This window comes from Anomalospiza imberbis, chromosome 4 (genome assembly GCF_031753505.1).
Source record: "Anomalospiza imberbis isolate Cuckoo-Finch-1a 21T00152 chromosome 4, ASM3175350v1, whole genome shotgun sequence".
Lineage (NCBI taxonomy): Eukaryota > Metazoa > Chordata > Aves > Passeriformes > Viduidae > Anomalospiza > Anomalospiza imberbis.
This window is the reverse complement of record NC_089684.1, coordinates 12,075,182-12,095,451: the sequence shown is the minus strand read 5'-3', so window position 1 is coordinate 12,095,451 and position 20,270 is coordinate 12,075,182. Positions and strand designations below refer to the sequence as shown.

The following is a 20,270-nucleotide window of genomic DNA, read 5'->3' as shown; positions in this document are numbered from 1 at the left end:
AAAACTTGACCATATTTTGAAACAATACCGATGTTCCCTAAATGCTAGTTTTAATTTGTAATATCCTTTTACCTCTGATCAAATCCAAAGATCATCAACAGTGACTTCCACTGGGGGGAAAAGTTCCCTTCTCAATTAGGAAGCAACTTCGCTTTTTTATATATTGGAAGTGATGATTTTTATAGCTTGAAAAGATTCAATTTTTAAATAATGTATAGTTTGTTATACTTATTAATCTGCTTTTGTCATAGACATATTAAACCCACAGAGATAGGTACAGGTATTGCTGTATTGAAAAGAAACCAAACAGTTTAAAACAAAACTTTGCTACTTTCATTGCCATCTATAAATGAAGTTATTTTTAAAACACAGATTACTTGCACTATTGCTCAAGGCAAGAAAATCAAAGAGATTTAAAGTGTGAGGCTTTCTAGTCTGATAATGCACACATATAAATAGATCATTTTACAGATGGAAATTTAATACAAAACAGACATATCCAGGATGAAATATATGTGCCAGAATATCAATGAAAAAAAATTTGTCAATAATACTGCCAAAAGTATTTTTACTAACTACTGTAATGTTATTTCACATTATTTAGCCTAGCATGACAAAAGTTCTCTTTTATTATTTATGTTGGCATTATATTTCCCCTTATGTCTATAAGAAAAAACAAACTTGATTCCATAAAATAATCTAATGGGCAAACAACTGGATAAAACTTCTTTTTGTGCCATTAGGAAGTCAGTAATTTTCCAGTCTTAATATCTTTTCCTTTTCTATTGATGTTCATAAACATCAGCAGTATAGACTCTTTCTTACTTTTTCTTTCTTCCTTCCTCAATTACTCTAATGTGGGTCCCATAAAATGGTACCTACAGGATAATACATAATCTATTTCTTTCAAGCCACCATAAAGCATCTCTTACTGGATATGACTACATAAATAATAAGCCATGTTGAGTGAAAACACGAAGTACTGTGATGAAGAAAAGTAATATAAAAAAATGGAGTAGTGTTATTTAAGAGAGAGAAAAACAGTAAACAGAACTACAACAAAAATGCTGAAAGAGAAATTATTAAATAAACAGAAGCACATTACAAAAGGTAAAACAGCAGTAATCAATATTTCTGAGATGGTAACACAAAGGGAATTGTGGTTCAGCTTTTAGGGCTCTGTATTTAACATCTTCATTCTGCAAAATGAAGATGTTACAATTTGGAAAATTCTCTGAGTACTTCAAAATCTATTTCCAACTGTTCAGAATAACTGAAAAATCAGATACCTAAGACTTCACCTTTTCCTCTGTTTAATTACTCCTAGAGGGTCTACATTTTCATACTACTGGGGCCCTTGATGGTGCCTCAGCTGGACACCCCTAGTGCTCTGCATACCATAACACAATATTGATCCTGATTTAGCTGCCTAATTTCATCTTCAAAGTCATGACTCTACAAAACAAACAATTCACCACTCAGCCTCACGGCTGAACATGCTTCCAAATACTTTGCTTTAGAAGACCAACCACAAATTCAGCTTTGAAATCCCAAAATCGCAATGCAGTAAGAGTGATTAAAATGCTGTGGTGACATGGAAAAAGGAAAAAATAGTCTATGGAGAGATAACAAATGGAAATAGATATTTTCTGCTCCCACTGTGGGGCAAAAAAAAAAACCATTTAATAACTTTCCTAGGAAAGCATCTGTTTGCAGAAAATATGGATTTTTTTTTTATTTTAATAAGAGCAGACAGTGTACATTTTCCAGTGGCATTTTTCCTTCTCTACTTCTTAATCTAGCTCAACTTTTATTTTTATTGCGGTTTTATAGGTTCAGGCATATATTAATAACTGTGTCTTTTGATAACTAAATTACTTTGGTAAGACAGTAAATTGTGGTCTCTAACTGGACTAGTATCCAGTCTGCTGATCAAATACAGAATCTTCTTGTAGAAAGCAGCTGGAGAGCTGGAAAGGAACAGTTAAAAGATAAAGATAAAAGGAAATTAGGATTAAAGTGACCTGAGGCAAAACTTACAACTCTCTTGTGAAGAACAGGTTTGTTACATGCCAGAGAAATCAGCTGTCTTACCTGCATGCTAGCTTAGAGGATTGCTTTAGCTCTTCACACACGTTTCGCAATCTTCCTTTTAACCACAACGCGGACCAAGAGCTCTGTGGCAGTAATGTCTTTCAAAATTAAACAGGTTCTTAAAATTTGTTTGGAATCTGCTGCCTGATGTATTTTCCCCTTTCCTTCATTATGAGATTAAATTAAAGAAACTGAGCAATGAGAACATAAATAAAATCCTGTCATAGTCATTCTTACAAAGTTAGCACTAAGTTAAACACCCATTTTCCAGTGTCTCCATCCAGACGTCTCTTTAGGTCTTTGATCCTATTCTCAACAGCTCAGAAGTGTTTCGGTTTCTGGAATGTGTCATTTATCAAGATGGACATAGATAACAGGACTACTAAATAAATTGTGAGACCTCATTCAAAATGATTTCTTAATATTTACAGACTATCTCCTTCTCCATTCTTTACAAAGTTCCATTGTTTTGTTTGCTTTTTAACTACTGCATCTGCATAAGTTTTCCAAGTTCTTCCTAGTGACCCTTTGTGTCTGCTTCTCAGTTGAGAGAAGAGAATAAACAATTACTGATCCTATTAGAAATTACCTTGTTTTCCAATTTGAAGATAGGAGAGATGAATTAGAATGTGACAAAAATATTGCAGTGTAGGTAAAAAACCTCCAGTATTTGTACTTTGAAATAAACAGTTATATGATGTCATATAACTTCTAGATATGAGTATGCATCTAGAATATGAAAAAAAATCAGTTTTCTAGTCATTTCAAATGTGTACAAAAAAAAAAAAAGCTGCAGTTACCCTAGAAAAGTTACTATTGTGAGTTATCTGTGAAAGAACTGTATGGGTAGAAAGCTCAATAGTATAAGGGTCTCCAGTGTTCACTGTCATAATGAGTAAGGGAATAGCAAGCCCGCCCCTCCTATGACCCAACATGTTATGTTTGTTTTATGATATCAAAGAGCATACAGAGGATCTCGGCTGTACCTTCATACTTTTTAGAGACTGTATTAGCATACTCCAAATATGCAAAATCAATCACTGATAACCTCAGGATATCACTCTCCTATAGTCTTATGTTTATCATCCTACTCCCCAGCTTAAATCTCCTCTCAAACTTTTCTCTTATTTGCTTCTACCTTGCACTTCCCCTTGAGTTTGAGGTTGAAGAGATGATGTCTGGGGTTATCTTTAGAAAGAAGACCCAACAGAAAAAGCTTGGAACATAATTTTTGTTGAATTTAGGGATCAAAACTTCAAATCAGCTTTCATAAGTATGCAAATCTTTGTACTACAAACATTCATTGCCCATTAATGTGCAAATAGTGAAGGCAAAGGCAAGGGGAGTGCATTCTTCAAGATGTGCAAATGTTTTCAGAAACACTTAAGCGCCCAGATCTTCAGCTGATCAAGAAATTAATTATTCCTTAAATTACAATAATTATCTTAAATGTTGACACATATGAAACTCTCTGACAAGAAAAAGCCCACGTAGCTATATTTCTCTATGAAACATCTTTCCCAGAGGCATTGTTTCTAAGATTCAAAAGGTTGTATTTTACAACAGTTGTTATTTTAGATTCTGAACTAAAATAATCTACAGTTAAGGAAGAAAGAATAATAATTAGGAAGCAGAACAGACAAATTATGTCCCATACGCAGTCACACTCAAAACCACAAAGAATTAAATAATTTTAAATCACAGTGAAAAAGTTAAGCATTGATGAATACATATCCTCCAAGATGATAATTTTGGATGGCTTGATCAGTAGGAGCTACGAACCAGTTCTACCCCATTAGTTAGCGGAAAAAAGTTGTCCTGAACACAAGAGAGAATTGATGCTTCTTTTTCTGTGTAATTTTGTTAATTTGGTTTGGGGTGGTTCTGTTTGTTTGCTTTTTATTGCTTTATGGAACAGTCTAGGAATTGCAAGTCTGTGTCTATTAGGAAAGTGATATACTGTAAGCATTGTTGCTATTGCATCTGCAACTTCAGGCAACCCTGAGTCTATAAAATAGGGATGCATCCTGAATGTTTTGCACTTTTGCAATCTTATAAAAAAAACACACACTATTATAATTAAATGCTTATATAAATTTTACCCCCAAAGTGTACCTGTGCTGGAATGTTCAAATGTATCACTGAAGTTCTGTATTTGAAAGAAGTATCCCTCAAAGGAATTGAACCAGAACACGCTAGAGTCACAGCTACTCTGAGTTCAGGTTTCCTCAGGTGTAATCTCTTCTTTGCCTCCCTCAGGAGTTCTGTTTAGACAGAATTTGAGTATTTCTTTGAGATTTCTGGACACAGAATCTACACTGCCACACATCATGTGGATAGTCTGTGTATGTACAATAAACCCAAAACAACTCTTGAAACCACTGGATAGATAGTGCTTGAATAAAGGCAGTGGATCCCACAGATCTCGGAAGCTTTAAATCCAGCCTTAACTGTACTGTCACTGTAATAATTTTTCATTATTATTATTATTACTATTAATAGAGAAGATGCATAGGTGTTTTAGAAAAAGTATTTGTGTGGTGCAAGAGTCCCAGTACATAGATTTTGACATCAAAAAAAATATATACTTTTTTCAGGTAATAAGGATCTAATATAAAAGATACAGTAGTCTGTGGCAAAAGCCAAACACCTAAGTAAAATACTTCTGTTCTCCTGTAACAGACTACAGCATTCTGTAAAGCAAACCTATTTCAGACAATCTGGACACGTGAAAAGGGTTTTAGCATTTGATTTTAAACAGAAGATAAAAATACTGCCAGACACAAAACCCCTTTATATAATCGACCATGTAACAAACATGAACATTTAAGAGACTCCTGACACGCCTTTAGCATGCTGAAAAACACTGTTTGTTTTCCAAAAGCAGTAATAGATTGTACTGTAAAGTAGCAATATATGCACATACTTCCTTCGATGATGACAAACACCTCCAGCTACTACACTTAATGGATTTCTCAACACTGGAAACCTTAAATGTATTGTTTTACATAAATGGAAATTAGTACAGTGATTTCTGTTCCCTGAACACTACTCCTACTTGGTTTCACACACTATCCTGTGCCCACCACTGGTACATAAGCAAAACAACAGATGTATTCAGAGCCTATAAACACAACTTATGAACCACAACTTTCACAAAAAATGAAATGCATAAGAACTGATGCTAGGTAGTAATAAAAGCACCTCATTATAACCAAAATTAAATTTTAAAACCTGTGAAAGAACCCTCCATACACAAGCATCCTGAAATTCTACCATGTTCCATTACCTAGTATTAGAGTACTGCAGTAATACTGGGAAAAAAAAAAACCCTTAAGATGTGAAGAAACTCCAAATTAAGCATTAACTGATTACAAATGTTTGCATCAGCTATTTTAAACTTGATAATATTTTCTAATAAAGTACACTGAAAACTGATTCTGACAGCTAATTTTTAAAGCACCATAAAAATACATCACAAGCTTAACACATATTTTTAGGAAGGGGCATTGAACTGTTCCTGAATTCGCTTTGCCTACCTTTTCTAATAAAGGATAAAAAAGACTTATCATTTTGTATTATTTCAGCATTTACAGTTGTACACAGTGAGTTATTGCTGCAGACTGCAATCACAGCTTCATAGTTAAGGGTAGAGAAGTAATTTAAAAGCACTGTCTTCATCATTCTTCCTAACCTTTTTGTTAAAAATGCCATCTTTTAAAGTAGATTCTCAGGAATACTGTAAGGAAAAAGACCATTTTAAAACAACACAACAAAAGCTGACACAGCATTTTTTACAAACATGACATTGCATTAACATCCCCTAGGACTGGTCAAAATTGTACACTCTACCAGCAAAGCTTTCCTAGATAGTCCCATTTTCTAGTCACATTCTTTCCTGCTGTCTACTTTGTGAATAGAAGTTTTCTAACTCACTGCTTCTTAGGAGAACGTACAAATGAGTGAGTCTTCAGCCACCAACAGCAAGACAGAAAGAAATACAGCAAGCTGAAATCAATTTTCCTGAATAAAAACCCAATCCTAATTTATAATCTCATTGCAGAATTTCTAAGTAGAACTCTCTTGATTAAAAAAAAACCAAAAAAAACCAAAAAACAACCCCAAAAAATCATCATGTGCACTGATTACCCAGTACACCCTCTCACTCCTACAGGCAACTGAGATTCTGGGCAAGCTCTTGTGGAGCAGGTAGAAAATGAGTAGGCTCAGGACTTATTAAATTTACTGAAGTCCATATGATATAGTCTTGCATAGAGCTCCACATTTTCCTTAAAAAAAGCCTATCATGGGTTTTTGAATAGGGAAAGTATATTGGACAACTCCTGTTCTGCTAACAAATAGAATACAAAGGCTCTGTTTAGGTCTCTTTTATTTAAAATCAGTTTTACATACTAAAAACAAACAAACAAAAAAATAACAAACAAAAAAAGAAACTAACAAAAAAAACCCCAAGCATTAAAAAATTAGTATTTTCAATTTTTACAGACACAGTTTGAGAAGGCCAGGGGTTGGATAAGTTTTTGTGCTTTTTTTTTTTCCTATAAGGACAGCAGTTTTTGAGTTTTGAAGCTGGACAGCAGGAATTATAAATACTGTATGACTTCGTAACAACCTTAATAAATAGCAAGGCTGATACGGACAACACTAATACTGCAATACACAATGCATCAACACAGAAGTCTTCCACTAGTGTTAGCAAAAGCTCCATAAAGAGAGAGAAAGAATTCCATGAGAGGATCCTGGTTTCCTCTAGCTGTGTACCCATAACTCCTACAAACATGAATGGAGGGAACACAAGCTCACCAAGGAATTACCAGGCTTTCACAGCACATGCAGAATGTACGATGCACAGTGTCAGTCGCCTTCTTTCCTCCCCAATGCAATGAAGTGGAGAGCAAAAAAAGAGGCTTCATTCTCTCACTTTAATAAATTAAATTGCAAAGCATATAAAAATATCCACCGTATTCAAATTTTCACCTCTCTTAAGCACATAAAAGTCCAAATTATTTTCTCAGCAAATTCAATGAAGCTACAGCTAAGCAAATTTCCTTTTCAGTACTTTGTAGAGTGCAAGTATGATCACAATGGCATAGTTACACAATAATTGGTCTAATCAAAGCTATATAATGTTAGTATTGTGAATGAAGTAGTGTTGCTCATTAGCCTTTTACAAAAGAATTACTGTAAATTCAGCCTACGTGCAGCATCACTTCCTGTGCAAACAAACACAGATAATGCAACAAGCTTGAAACACTGCCAAGCTGGCAGACTGGCAGCACAAATTATGCAAAGAACCAGAAAGCCTTCAGTAGATTCAATAGAGCTTGGAGGATAAGAATGATTAAGTGTTTCTGTGTACAACTACAAATCACAGTAATGAATCAGACTAAAATTTCCAATAAGGGACTTAACTGCACCAGCTGGCCTTCTTCAGCAGCATTATAATGTGAAATGATGACATCCTCAATAGTGGTGTTTGCAACTTTCACAAAATCTGCCCAAAGCAAGTCCTTTGTTTTCCTTCAGTTTTTTTAAAGCTTGTTTGTTTTGTTGGGTTTTTTTTTAATAACGTTGCAGCACCTAAAATGACAAGAAAGCTACAAAGCTATGCTGTTCCTTCTTCTCTGCTTCTTTTCCTCTTTTTCTAACCAAATTAGAAAATCTTCCATATCAGCTTTAATAGATTTGCTTTCAAAACTGCTCAGACTAGAGTTTTGAAAGCAAATACAACTACAGATTTGCAATTGCATTCTTTTTCTTTTTTTAATCAGAAATTTAATGGTAACAAGTCTAAATTAAATCCCCTCTTTCCTTTGTTGCAAAGGAGGAGAGATAGCAAAATACCTCATGTTCAGAAGTATGATGTTTTGGAAATCTGGGATACATGCATCCATACAACATGAACAAAAAGAATACATATGCATGTGTACTTACTCATTAATATATATGTATGTGCACATATGTATGCACATGTATGCACTATATATGTGTGTGAATTTTCCTCACATACAGGCACAAATACGCCCCTCACAAATTTGACTTCACTTTTTCTGCTTGGGAGCATAATCTCAGCCATGCAGTACCCACATGAATAGAAACAGAAGAGGTTTTGGCTCTCTTTTACAGTGTTACTCTGAGCTTCTGTCACATCATCCAGGCTAATCCACATCATGCTCCAAGGCCCAACACTCATCACTTCCAAGCTGAGATGGAACATTTTCCTCAAGTTAAAATACTAAGGTGACCAAATACAGGGAAGATCTTCTGATAATTATTCTCATATAAAATGAATTCAGACTGATTTTCCACATTCTTCAGAAAACTGGAAGAGGACAGAGTCCAAGGCAAGAGAGTGGTCTAGATGACCAATGACTTGAACCAAATGAGCACCTCAAAATGTCATTTAAACCAAAACCCTGAAGGAAGTTGTAACTAGATAAAATGCCACCACAAAATCTATGAAGCTATCCTACTCCTCTACCTAAGTAAACTGGATTAGGTGATGCAACATCTTTACCACTACCAGCTTCTGTGTGTCTGTAATAAACTCTTTAATACTCCTTAATTGTGAAACTGTCATAACTTGAAGACTGCACCCATAAGCAGAAATATTGCAGAATTTTTATTAATCCCTAAATTTGGGTCCTACTCCACATAGGCTTGGGGCAAGCAACCATTGTCACTAAATCTATCTTCATTTCACAGAATTCTAAAGAGTCACTAATTCTTAGAGACTGAATTCTCTATCATTAGGCTTCTATACTGCTCACCTCTACCCAGCTCTGCACCTTACAGATGTCCAGTCTGCACACTTCTCTGGAATCTGCCTTGTGGAGCTCTACTAGAAAAAGAGCCACTATTATTTTTTAAATCTTACTTTTAACTTAGAAAAATGCTTTCTTATTGTGAGTCTCTATTCATGACTGGTGAACTCTCATTATTTTCCAGATGATCAACATCTGTAACTGAAATGTTTTTGCCATTAAAAAGTTGCCAGTCCTACCTTAACCTTTACTTTAATAAAATGGGGTGAAGATGTTCTCAGTTCAGTCCGAGAGAAAAGGAGAGATATTCTACCAGGCTAATCCTGGGAAAGAGCTCGATAGGAATGTAAATAATTCTTTATCTCTCTTGTTGTTCACATTGTTTATAGATATGTTCTACCACCATGCGTCATTCACAGTGCACCAACGGAGAGAGATGTTTTTACTTTAAGACCAATGGAACTGGTCTGCACGATATTCCCTATAAAAAGAACAATGTATTTGAAATAAATCAGTTCAGTTCTCTTCTTGCCTTCTGACTTGGAGTCTCTTTCATTCCCATCCTGCCTCAATGGCGACAGGGTGAGGTTTTTTTTTAGAATTACAAGTATCACCAGAATCTCTGGCTTAGTTAATACTTACTGGAAACCAGTTACTACTGCTTACTCTGAAACCTAAGAATAAATGATTGGAGAAGGTGAAAAACCCAAAGAAATAGGGAGTTCAATATCACTTACACAATAAGTGCTGTCAGGTCTTTAAACATTGTTATTTCATCTTAACATGCTACGGCAGAGACAAATGCAATCTACTTCTGCCATAGCAGGGAGCCTTTGTGTCGATCTGCACAATTCACATAAACAAACTCATAAGAGCATAGCAGGACCTTCACAGTGGGGGCAGGGGGCATCATGTCTTGTGGGGAATTCATGAAAGAGACAGATCTACATCTGCCTAGAAAAACTGCACACACCTTCAATGCACTAAATAATTTAGTGTCTCCAAGCACTGATTGATTACATGTATCAAATCAATTTTCCACAGTACTTTTCTACTACTTATGGAAGAAGAAAAAGAGACTGCTTTTTAATCAGAGTCCACTAGGATCAATGAGGAAGTACAATGTAAGTCACTAGGTTCTAATATATCAAAGACACCGGGATATACTTGAAACATGATTTTTGGCCCAAAACTGTGTTGCAATTTCCTAATTTTCAGAACTTTTAGACTAATCATGTTGAGAGATTCTTCACTGGTTTCCAGCTGTAAGCAGTCAAATCTTGGAATGGGCTGTACAATAACTAGGTCTCAACTGAATTCATCTCCTTTATAAATTGTCTCCTGCAGCTGATTTGAGATAAAAGCTAAGAGAAACATTTGAAGAAGAGCCCACACCTCTTCTTTCTTTCACCTTTAAGTGTTAGGTTTAAATATTTTTGACAAATATGGAGTACAAAAAGGATTCCAATAAAGTAATTCTCCTGAAATCACAGGCACTGCCCCATGTTTACTGTTATGCTTACATTAAAATTCTCTGCTGGGCAGCAATCCTTCCCCATTTTTTCAAGTTTTCCTGCTCTTCATCTGCAGATAACCTACTGATTTAGAACTTCACCTATACACTGCCTAGTTTAATACTGCAGCCTATTCACAGAACGTCAATCTTAGTGAAAATTATAGTATGTGTCAATAGCATAATTATCCCTTTCAAATCTAGAAGAAAGTTAACATACTATTCGTCAGGACCTGTAAATCTAGGATAGGTCACCACTGGACTAACTTTTCCAGTTTTCTGAGCCTGGTTAGTTACCAGCTTGCATGGCCTTAATGAGCTCCTGTTTATCATGGTGTCTGCACATATTCTGTGCTCACTCAAAGTAACAACAAGAAGTACATGGAGATTTGAGGATTTATGTCTACCACCTGCTGTGCTAAATACACAAAAAGCACACAAACCATTGCAGGCATTATGAAATGTCCATAACCACCTACAGCCCTCGCCTCTGACTCATCCTTTTTATTCCTGCCCAAATGTCTTCTGGCAGAACACTCACGTAACTTCTTTCCTCTTCCCCAAGCTCACAGGGGTGAATGCACAGTTGCCAGAGATTCGTAGCACCGCAGATGCAAATAACTAAATCTCCTGAGAGTGAAGAGATCGGAAGGTAAAATGAGTAGATGATTATTCCTAGTGTGATGAATATCCTGCCTGTCACTGTAACACTCACATCAACACATCCTAATACAACCAATACTGTATTTAATATTCTGCAAGTTTTATTTTTAACTGAATAAGGTATACTCCAAAGTATTTCATTATTTCATATAAAGACCCTTTACAGGTTTTTTTTCCCCATAAAGCCCTTTAACTTAACCAACAAAGATAAACTGGAAAGCACAACGGGATGGCAAAACATCATTCAGCCGAAAGGAAAAGTTAATGACAAAATTCCAAATTCCAAAGAATCAATGAAAATTCTATTTTACACCATAGTTTGCATTACCTGTTTATGATGCATTGTAGTCTTGGCAGATACTCCCTTTCAGATACTTCCAGCAATCTACATAGGAATAATGTGTACAACCTTTATATACATATCCTGCATATTTTCCCCTCAAGTACATGACCTCTCTTTCACAGCAGAGAGCTAAGTGTGCAGCACACAGAACACAGCTTCCAACACAGTTAAAGCCAGCAGGGATGCAAATGCTGTTACCTGCAACCAACAAAAACCTTGCTCCTTTAAGCATGACCCCGAGTCTTCAAAGTCCTGGTACTTCCAACCATTCTCATGACCAATGATCTACAACACCTATTTCATCTTTTTGTCAAATGCTATTCAGTCTTTCCAGGACAGCACATAAAGGAAGCTCTTGTGCTGTGGCCCTGCAGGAGTGTGTTAGAAGAGGACTTGCCATCTTGGCAGTCTACCAGAAAAGGAAATGAACCTTGAGAGGAGATCATGCTCCCTTGCTGCCATGGAAACTGAGGAAAGAGCAAAACCATAGGCTTGCCTGACCCACAACCCCATGAAAAGGACAGCGAGACACAGGAGCTGGTTTTGAAACCATACAAATGGAAGCACACGGCAGCAAGATCACAGTGCTGAGGTCCCCAAGCTAATAGAAATTTTAATACTTCTGGAAGCACAGATAGAATCATCACTAAAATGCGATGTCACATTAATTAATCCTGTTGGGACCTTGTCATATCATGTCACTACCAGCCTTGCAGGTGGCTGGGATATCGACCCATGCTTCACTGTGTGGTGCTGAGGGGCCCTCAGTAATCCAAACTGGGCTACAATAGTTTGGAGATTGCACTGTACAGAGAACAACACCTAGGACAGCACAGACTGAATAACAATTTCTATGCCTATGTGTTTTTTCTGCAAGTTAATTTCTTACAAACAACAAGAGAAATTACTAAATTGAGTTCTCCATTTGATACAATTATCAGTCTTCACTGATTAGCAACTTCTCTATGCTATTACCTAAAGAAAGTAACAGAATTTATAAACATAAATTTATGAACTAGGTAATAGGGCTTCTTGGGAATGCTGCTTCTAGTAATAGAGAATTCAAGTATAAATCAGAGCATTTCAACTTGATGACACTACAGAAAAATCTACTATTCAGCTGTAACTGTATTTCATGCCTCTTTCCCTGCGGGTATCCCAAAGCTGCACATAAACTTTTTATTTATCTTGGAAGTGTGCTAAGTCACCTCTTCCCTGACAGTCTCTTGGGGATCATCTTTGCCACTGTATCAATTCATATACTCTAAACTACTTTTCCTGTGCAAGAGTCTTGGGAAAATCTCTGGAACTTCTATGGATCTATACAGCAAATATGCCCAAATTAAAATCCATGGGCAAGTTCTTTATGAAGAGTTCCCAGGAATTCATGAAAAAGGTCTCAACTATTTTTTTCAGAAAACATCTCCAACTGCCTTTTCTTAATTATTCATATTATCTGATCCTAGAGAAACACCACATGTGCACACAGACAAATTAAGCAAAAAAGGAAGGATTACTGGGGTGAAATTTTGTAAATGTTTATTCACAACAGATTACACACAAATGATATATCACAAATGGATACTGGTAGACAGGTTATTTTATCAACTGTCAAGTTATGCTTTCTCATCTGATTTTTACCAAGACTCACGTTGTGGTGTGTTTTTGTTACATTATTATTTTCAATAGTTGGTTTTGTACCCCACCACCCGCAAGCATTGGTCTAATCCCATCTGTCAGTCCTCCCTCATACCTGCCCCTTTTTCCAGAGATTTCCCTGTCATTTTTGTATCCTTTGACGTTTCATTGGTTTAGTTAAACTGTTCCCCTCCCCTATAACTCCCTATTGGTTTAAACATTGTAATCCCCGCCTTGTGTTCCTCCCCAGTCCCTTTGTTATTGGTTCCCTACCCTAAACCCCACCTTGCTCATGTCCCGTAAAACTCACTGCCCTGCCTTTGTTCGTGGTCCTTGCCTCTGTTCCACGTTCTGTTCCACTCTGTTATTGGTTCCCTACCCTAAACCCCACCTTGCTCCTGTTCCTTAAAACTCACTGCCCTGCCTTTATTCGTGGTCCCTGCCTCTGTTCCACATTTGAGTTATGGACGCTTTTGTTTTCACCCTTATGGTTTAATGAACGATCCTCAGATTTACAAGCAAGGCCCATCTCGCGTTTCTATGCTGATCCATCGGTGACTGCATAGGAGGTTCAGGGCCCTGGGGGAGGTGTTGCACCCCTGTCAAGCACGTAACACCGAGCGCACCGCGACAAACTCCTACAGAGTGTACACTCCTACAGAGTGTAATCCTCTCAGAGTGTTCCTTTGGGAACTCTGAGAAACAGATGGCCCTACTGATAACCTGTATGCAAACTGTAGATAAAAGTGAAGGAATAACATGTTAGGCAAAGAAAATCAGTCATGGTAAAGAGACCTAGCAGACATGTCTGCTTGTGTTTATGATACTCCTACTTTAATCCCACCATGTTACAAAAAGGTCAGAAACTGCATGAAGAAAAACCTTTTTAGAAAGAAAGCACAAAGCAAATGATTTCTCCTTGTATGTTGTAATCTGGGGGAATAGGGAGATCTAAACTTGGGAAAATCCTGCCCTGGCTTAGCACAGGTAGGTAAAAAATTGCTTCATCTACCTTACAGGACTAGATTTACAGTGGTTTTTACAAACATCAAGTTTCTGCCATTCCAAAGTTTCCCATTATTGACTGCATATTATTCAGGCAAGTTCTGTCTTTTAAAATATTACCTTTCTAAAAGAGTACTAAGAACTGTGGGAGGAATAATACAGGGATGAAGGTTGATGTCAAAAAGTTTCTTAATTCAAGAGTATGCATTTTCATCTAACCTAAGAGTTCTCAGTCGTCACCTACTGCATGTATACTTAAGTAGAAAATACCATTATTTTCATTATTTTCCATGACATGTAATACCTCTTAGAAATTTTGAATTATTATGTTGTCTCTTCACAGTTAACACTCATATATTCCCAACATTTCACAGGAAGTTCAAAGCAGGCTACCTACCTTTGTCTGTTAATAATTCTTGCACCATATAGATCATCTTATCAAACTAAAATGTCTAGCTCTACACTGAGATTGTTTAATATAAACAGTGTAACTCCACAAGTACAGTTTTTTTTGCTAAGTACAGCTGCAGATTGAGAACAGTTTAAACTTTTCCTTTCACTATGTACTATCTTGCTTGTTTGAAAAGCTCCAGATGGATGTATTTAACATAACTAGACACTCAGAAGAACATTCCTTGTATCATTCATAAAACTGTACTTGAAATGATCCTCTTCCAACACACAAGGAAGTCTTATTTTCCTCAGCTCTTTACAGCCCCTACTGAGCAAAGCACTTTAACAGACACTTATTTAAATCAATTTATTGAAATTTAGCCATTCTACTGTGTCCCGTTTCTCCTAATGAAGTGTGAAAAAAAGAACAATGCCAAGTCAAAAATGCAATTTGACTCCATCTCCTTAGCACACAACAGTCATGAATCAACTAAGTGTATGTTTCAGGTCCTATATATTCATATTTCTGACTCGGATAAAGCCACAAAAACACATGAATTTGTTATATATTTTCTCCTTACATTTAACCTGTACAGCAGGAAAAGAAAATCAGAATGCACAGAAGAAGAGAAAAAGAAGAGAGGAAAAAAATCCACTAATCTCAAACAACTTACACTATATCAGGCTGTTACCTACACTTCAGCAGGCAGTTTTGAGTTCTCTAGCTTCATATAAGAAGTGATGATGTCAAATAAAGTACAGCAGTAGGATACTATCACAATAATTTTATTCATTTGGTACTGGCACAGTGGGTATTTCCCTAAATGCATTTGTACCAGCAGCTTGCAATATTTAAATATGTATGTTTTTCTAATATTCTAGTTAAAAAAATTAAGTAGTAAACATTGTAATCAAATTACGTATACATACTGACTTCTAAAATCCACTTCTAGTCTGCTCAATGTTGTTAAGTAATTAAACTAATTATAATGGATTAATGGTTTACAAGTCAGTCACGAACACTACAAAAATGTCTATAGGAAAGTATTTACCTGTGTGTAAGCCTTCGATGACTAATGCAAACTGCAGTTTGTGGATCCTGTGCAACACAGACTTTATGGCGACTACATTTCATCTTCAAGCATGGATCTTTAGCCGGATCTAAAGCTGAAAATAGTTTCAGAAAGTTAACAGTTATCTAGAATACAAAATTAAGGCAAGAAACACCACATATAAAACCCACCCAGTATGTGGAGGGGGTTGGCCCGCTGCTTGTACAGTGCTGGAGTGAAAGGAAGCAGGAAAAAATACAAAAATACAGCTGTTGTGTAGGTAAGTACTCCCTGCTATACTCTTTTAACAACTGCCACTCTCTGACTGTAATCCTCAAATAATGGTATTGCCACCTTGAAAGCAGTTTCCTTTAAGTGCTTACTAAGACACAACTGGGTTCTCTCTAGTCAACATTAAGTGGTGAAAAATGACACTGAATTTACTTAGAAATTATTACTCAGATGAGATTTCAGTGAAAGAAAAATTAAACTAAAATATGCAGGTGAGTGATTTGTGTGAGTGCATCTTTAAACATAAGTTCTACCTCCTTCTAGTTTCTATTTCTGTTTTGTGGTTTGTTTTTTTGCTTTTTTTTTTAGCTGATCCTTTAGTCATTATCCATATTCATTATTGAAGTACAACTCCAAGTACAAACAATGATTTCTGACTATAATACTGAAGAGCCAAATAATGCTGTTTTTGCTTACTACTAAATTTGCATTTTTCTGGAGTAGCCATGCCTACATGGCTATAATATAGAAAAGCATCTGCCAATTTAAGCTCTCAGAAGAGAAAATAAACTTCATTCTCTGATCTCCATGGTGTCCTTTCAAGTAATCTAACTATTCCAAAACTGGATTTTTTACTCCTATTGGTATCTTTTTTTTGAATCAAGAAAGCCATAAACAACTGGAATTCAATTTTCCTGTGTTCTTCTTCACATTAGCATATTACTGTCCAGTATTTAGTTATATTTCAGAAATGCTCTTTCCCCATTTCTTGCATCTGCTTATAAAATAGCACAGCATCACAGAATATTCTGAGTTGGACCCACAAGAACCATCAAGTCCCGCTCTCGGCCCTGCAGAGGACATTCCCAACAATCACACAATGTGCCGGAAAGCATACATTGGCATATATATATATATATATTCTGAAAGAAAATTTATGTTTCTTCTGTTCTTCACAATCAAAAGTAATCTTTTAACCACATCTCTGTGTGACCTGACAGAGGATATTAATCTGAGCCTCCTAACCATGCATGTACCCAGAAAACAAGAACTGAGCTGATCATTAGTTGCAGTTTTGACACACGATGTTGTAGTGCTGAGTGTGATTAAATATAGTCTGATTTTTTTAGGTTTTTTTTAATAATACATTCAGCTGTGCAAAAACAAATAGATCATACTATTATCAAAGCAGTAAAGTGATGGAATCATTGCTATAATAATAATTCAATGCAGATAGAAAAGAAGTATTTTGTTAACTGCAGCAAAAGACATGTGAAAAGAGGTATTCTTCCTTCTTCCACACATTTTTATTTCTACGACAAACTAGTCATAAAAGCACCACAAGTAATCCATAATAAATCTGACTACAACAATTCTATACAAATGGGAAGCAACTGCAGCAAAAAAAAAAATGAACTAGGGTTAGAGAGTTGGAGTCAAAAGTAAGGAGAGCATATCCTTCTCCAATTTACTTTAGATTTTAGATTCCATTTAAAATATTTTCTCTGCTTCATGTCAGGCAGCATGCAATACCAGCTACTAGTAATCATTTAAGGTACTGGTCCAAGTACCTCTTCCCAGAATGTTCCCTGATGGAGACACTAAGGTAGCAATACTGGAATATGGCCTATCTTCAGATAACTCTTCTGTAAAATAGAATAGGTTAATGAAATAAAAAAATCCATGAGTAACAGAAACCTGGAATCATATAAGGATGCTGAGTTTAATACCAAGTAGGAAAGAGGTTCCAGGAGAAAGGATGAACAGGGGAGATCATGTAACCATTCCCACTGAAATGGTTGTTTCATTTCTACAGTTCTTGGGACTCTGAAGGTATGTTTAGACAATTCCATCAAATTTAGCTAGCCATAAAATATGGTTTTGGCAGTATGTTCCATTTTGGCAAAACATAACAGGCAGAACCCAACTTTACAAGCAAGAGATGGTAATTTCCCACTTTGCCTTTATGACAACATGAAGATGGGTATCACATGGAAACAAGGACTTTCAGTATTTACTGATATAAGTATTATAATCTTTTGCTATTTGCTGACTCAGTAGTTATCATGTCCTGTATGTAACCCTTGATCACCTCAGGTGAGGTATAGACTCACTAAGCAAGGTGAGTAAGCCAGCAGAGTCACGGGTGCCAAAACCACAAGACCATTTCTATATTCAAAAGCATGTTCAGCACTCACGGTCTTGCCACCGACACAAACTCACATTATCACTCCATGACCTGCTGAACTTGTTCTCTGTCAGCTACAAGCTCCCTGTGGAAGTGTTTTTACCTCGCCTTATGTGTGACACACAGACTCCCTTTTCCAAGTACTTTTTCATGAAACTTTCTTAGTTACTGAACTAAGTTTTACTGATGCAGAAGTCAGAGAATAATGTATATCCTTGGAAACATTTTTTTTTTAACAGCAAGGGAGAGATCAGATAAATAACTGATAAAAAACCGCATATTTTTGGAACGTGAAAAATTGAACTAACTAAAGGGTAAATGTCTGCCTGGACTAACAATATGCCAGAGGATAAAACAAGAAAGAACACAGAAAGAGATTTTGCTAGAAATTGTGAGCACCACTATAAGTCTTCCTCTTTTTTCTCTTTGAACACCAGATGCTCTAGTCAATCCTACACTATAAAGTATATAGCATCCACATCAGATTGCATTACTGATTTTGCCAGCTTTGAAAGGACTAGAAAAAAAATTAGTTATTTACAAAAGCATGGAAATGGCTTGCCTTTCTCTTGTGCCTATTTGATACTTGGAACTGACAAATGAATAATTTTCATGAGAAATAAAGGCTAAACCACAAGAAAAACAGTTTTCAAAACCAGGGCCTGAAGTTCTTCATGCTGGGGAAGAAATGTACTCCCCTTCCAACGCAGGGACATGTCTGACTATGTGTCTGTCTGGTCTCTACAAGGAATCATTCTAAATATTCTAAACTACTATGAAAATGTATACGTTTATTTCAGGAAAACTATCATAGATTTCTGCTAAGCATGTAACTCATTTATATCAAGAAATACATGGCACTAAGTCTTCACTTCTTCAGTCCATCTTATAGCTATCCCCAACAAAACATTCCTGGCATTCCCCCACCTCATTCAGAGTATGCAGACTTGCACAGACCATACTGCATGTTTCTTTCCATTGCTGCCAAAATAAGCAGCTTTGAAAAAGTACAACAGTCACACTAAAATCATCCTAAGCGTCAAAATCCCACAGTGGGACTGATGTATTCCTTGCAGTTGTTGTCTTCAACACGATCAGGTATCAATCCAAGTTTTTATCCAATCAGCATTACTAAAATATCATAATATTTGTGGAAATTAGAGGCTCCCTCCCATAATTGAAAACGTCTATGGTACAGCACAATTACACTGTTATTGAAAAGCGGTAAAGGGTTGCACTACGGAGAGAAGACTCTAGACATAAGAAATATATTTATGCAAGTCTTGTCAGAAATCATCTCTTTAATACTCTATCAGCTGACTTACTACAGTGTCACATACAACCATCTTCTAAAGATGCAGGTCTGATATGAGCTTTAACAACTTGGTAATGTTCAGCTTTACACAGCTTCTAACATTCAGAAAAGCCTACTTGCTATAGGTTATTTGTCTGTATGCCTACTTTGCACTTGTCCATGTATCTGGCAAGTGTATCTGGCTACAATAGCATGAAATGTCATGTTACCTAAACTTCAACAAGCAGAAAAATATCACTGTCACAAAAAGCATATCAAAAGTATAAAATGTTTTTAACATCTACTATTTCTCTAAGAACTTACATTCTAAATGACAAGTAAGTTGCTCTGCCGTTTGGAACTTCTGCTGACTTTTATAGATTAATATGGATTTGTTCTTCTCACATGGTAAGGAAGCAATTAATATTTGAAAACTTGACTCAATTATTACTCAATAATAGATCTATTTATTTGAAATTGAAATTTGGGAAAGCAATTAAGAAAAGCTTCCCATCCTCCCTTCTGTAAGCTAATATACAGTTAGCACTCCCAAAAACTGACATTAGTCAGAACATCACTTTTATAGAGAATATAATAGGAAATAAAGACTAGCAAGCCATAACATAAGAATATTCTTAATGGTAGCACTTCAGCAGAAACCAGAGTGAATTATCATTATTCCACAATCTTTTGAATGCATTCTAACATGTTCCTTCCTTTCCACTCCCAAGTAAAATGAAAGGTGAAAAAAGGTTAAGGACAGAGTTTTCAGACTTAAAGTCTATTTTTTTCCTACAGTGTTCTGATTCATTTCTGATGGGCAAAATAAGAACCAACTACATATTTTGTTTCCGTTCACCAAAACTTCTAGATCTAGATATTTGCAGAACCCAAGACCACAATTCCAGTAACAGTAGGGAGGAAAGCAAGGCAGAGCACATAAACACTCAGTTGATATTGTCAGCTAACATGGAGCCCAGATAAATATTTAATTAAAATTACTAGTGGTAGTAGTTATCTTTTGCCTAAATTTTACAGTGATCAGTATTCAAAATGTGTGTGTGCACATAT

The 20,270-nt window shown here is 36.1% G+C and overlaps 1 protein-coding gene across 5 annotated transcripts in view; it reads right to left on the bottom strand.

Annotated features, from left to right (window-relative positions):
- The window catches only part of SPOCK3 (SPARC (osteonectin), cwcv and kazal like domains proteoglycan 3), a 167,754-nt gene that overhangs the window by 79,348 nt on the left and 68,136 nt on the right, over positions 1 to 20,270 (bottom strand). For 4 of the 5 annotated variants that reach the window (XM_068187120.1, XM_068187122.1, XM_068187121.1 and 1 more), the window contains one exon: positions 15,487 to 15,601. The exons of the other annotated variant lie outside the window; for it this stretch is intronic. In XM_068187120.1, coding sequence (XP_068043221.1) covers positions 15,487 to 15,601 — 115 coding nt within the window. The remainder of the gene's footprint in view (positions 1 to 15,486; positions 15,602 to 20,270) is intronic. 5 annotated transcript variants of the gene reach the window in all.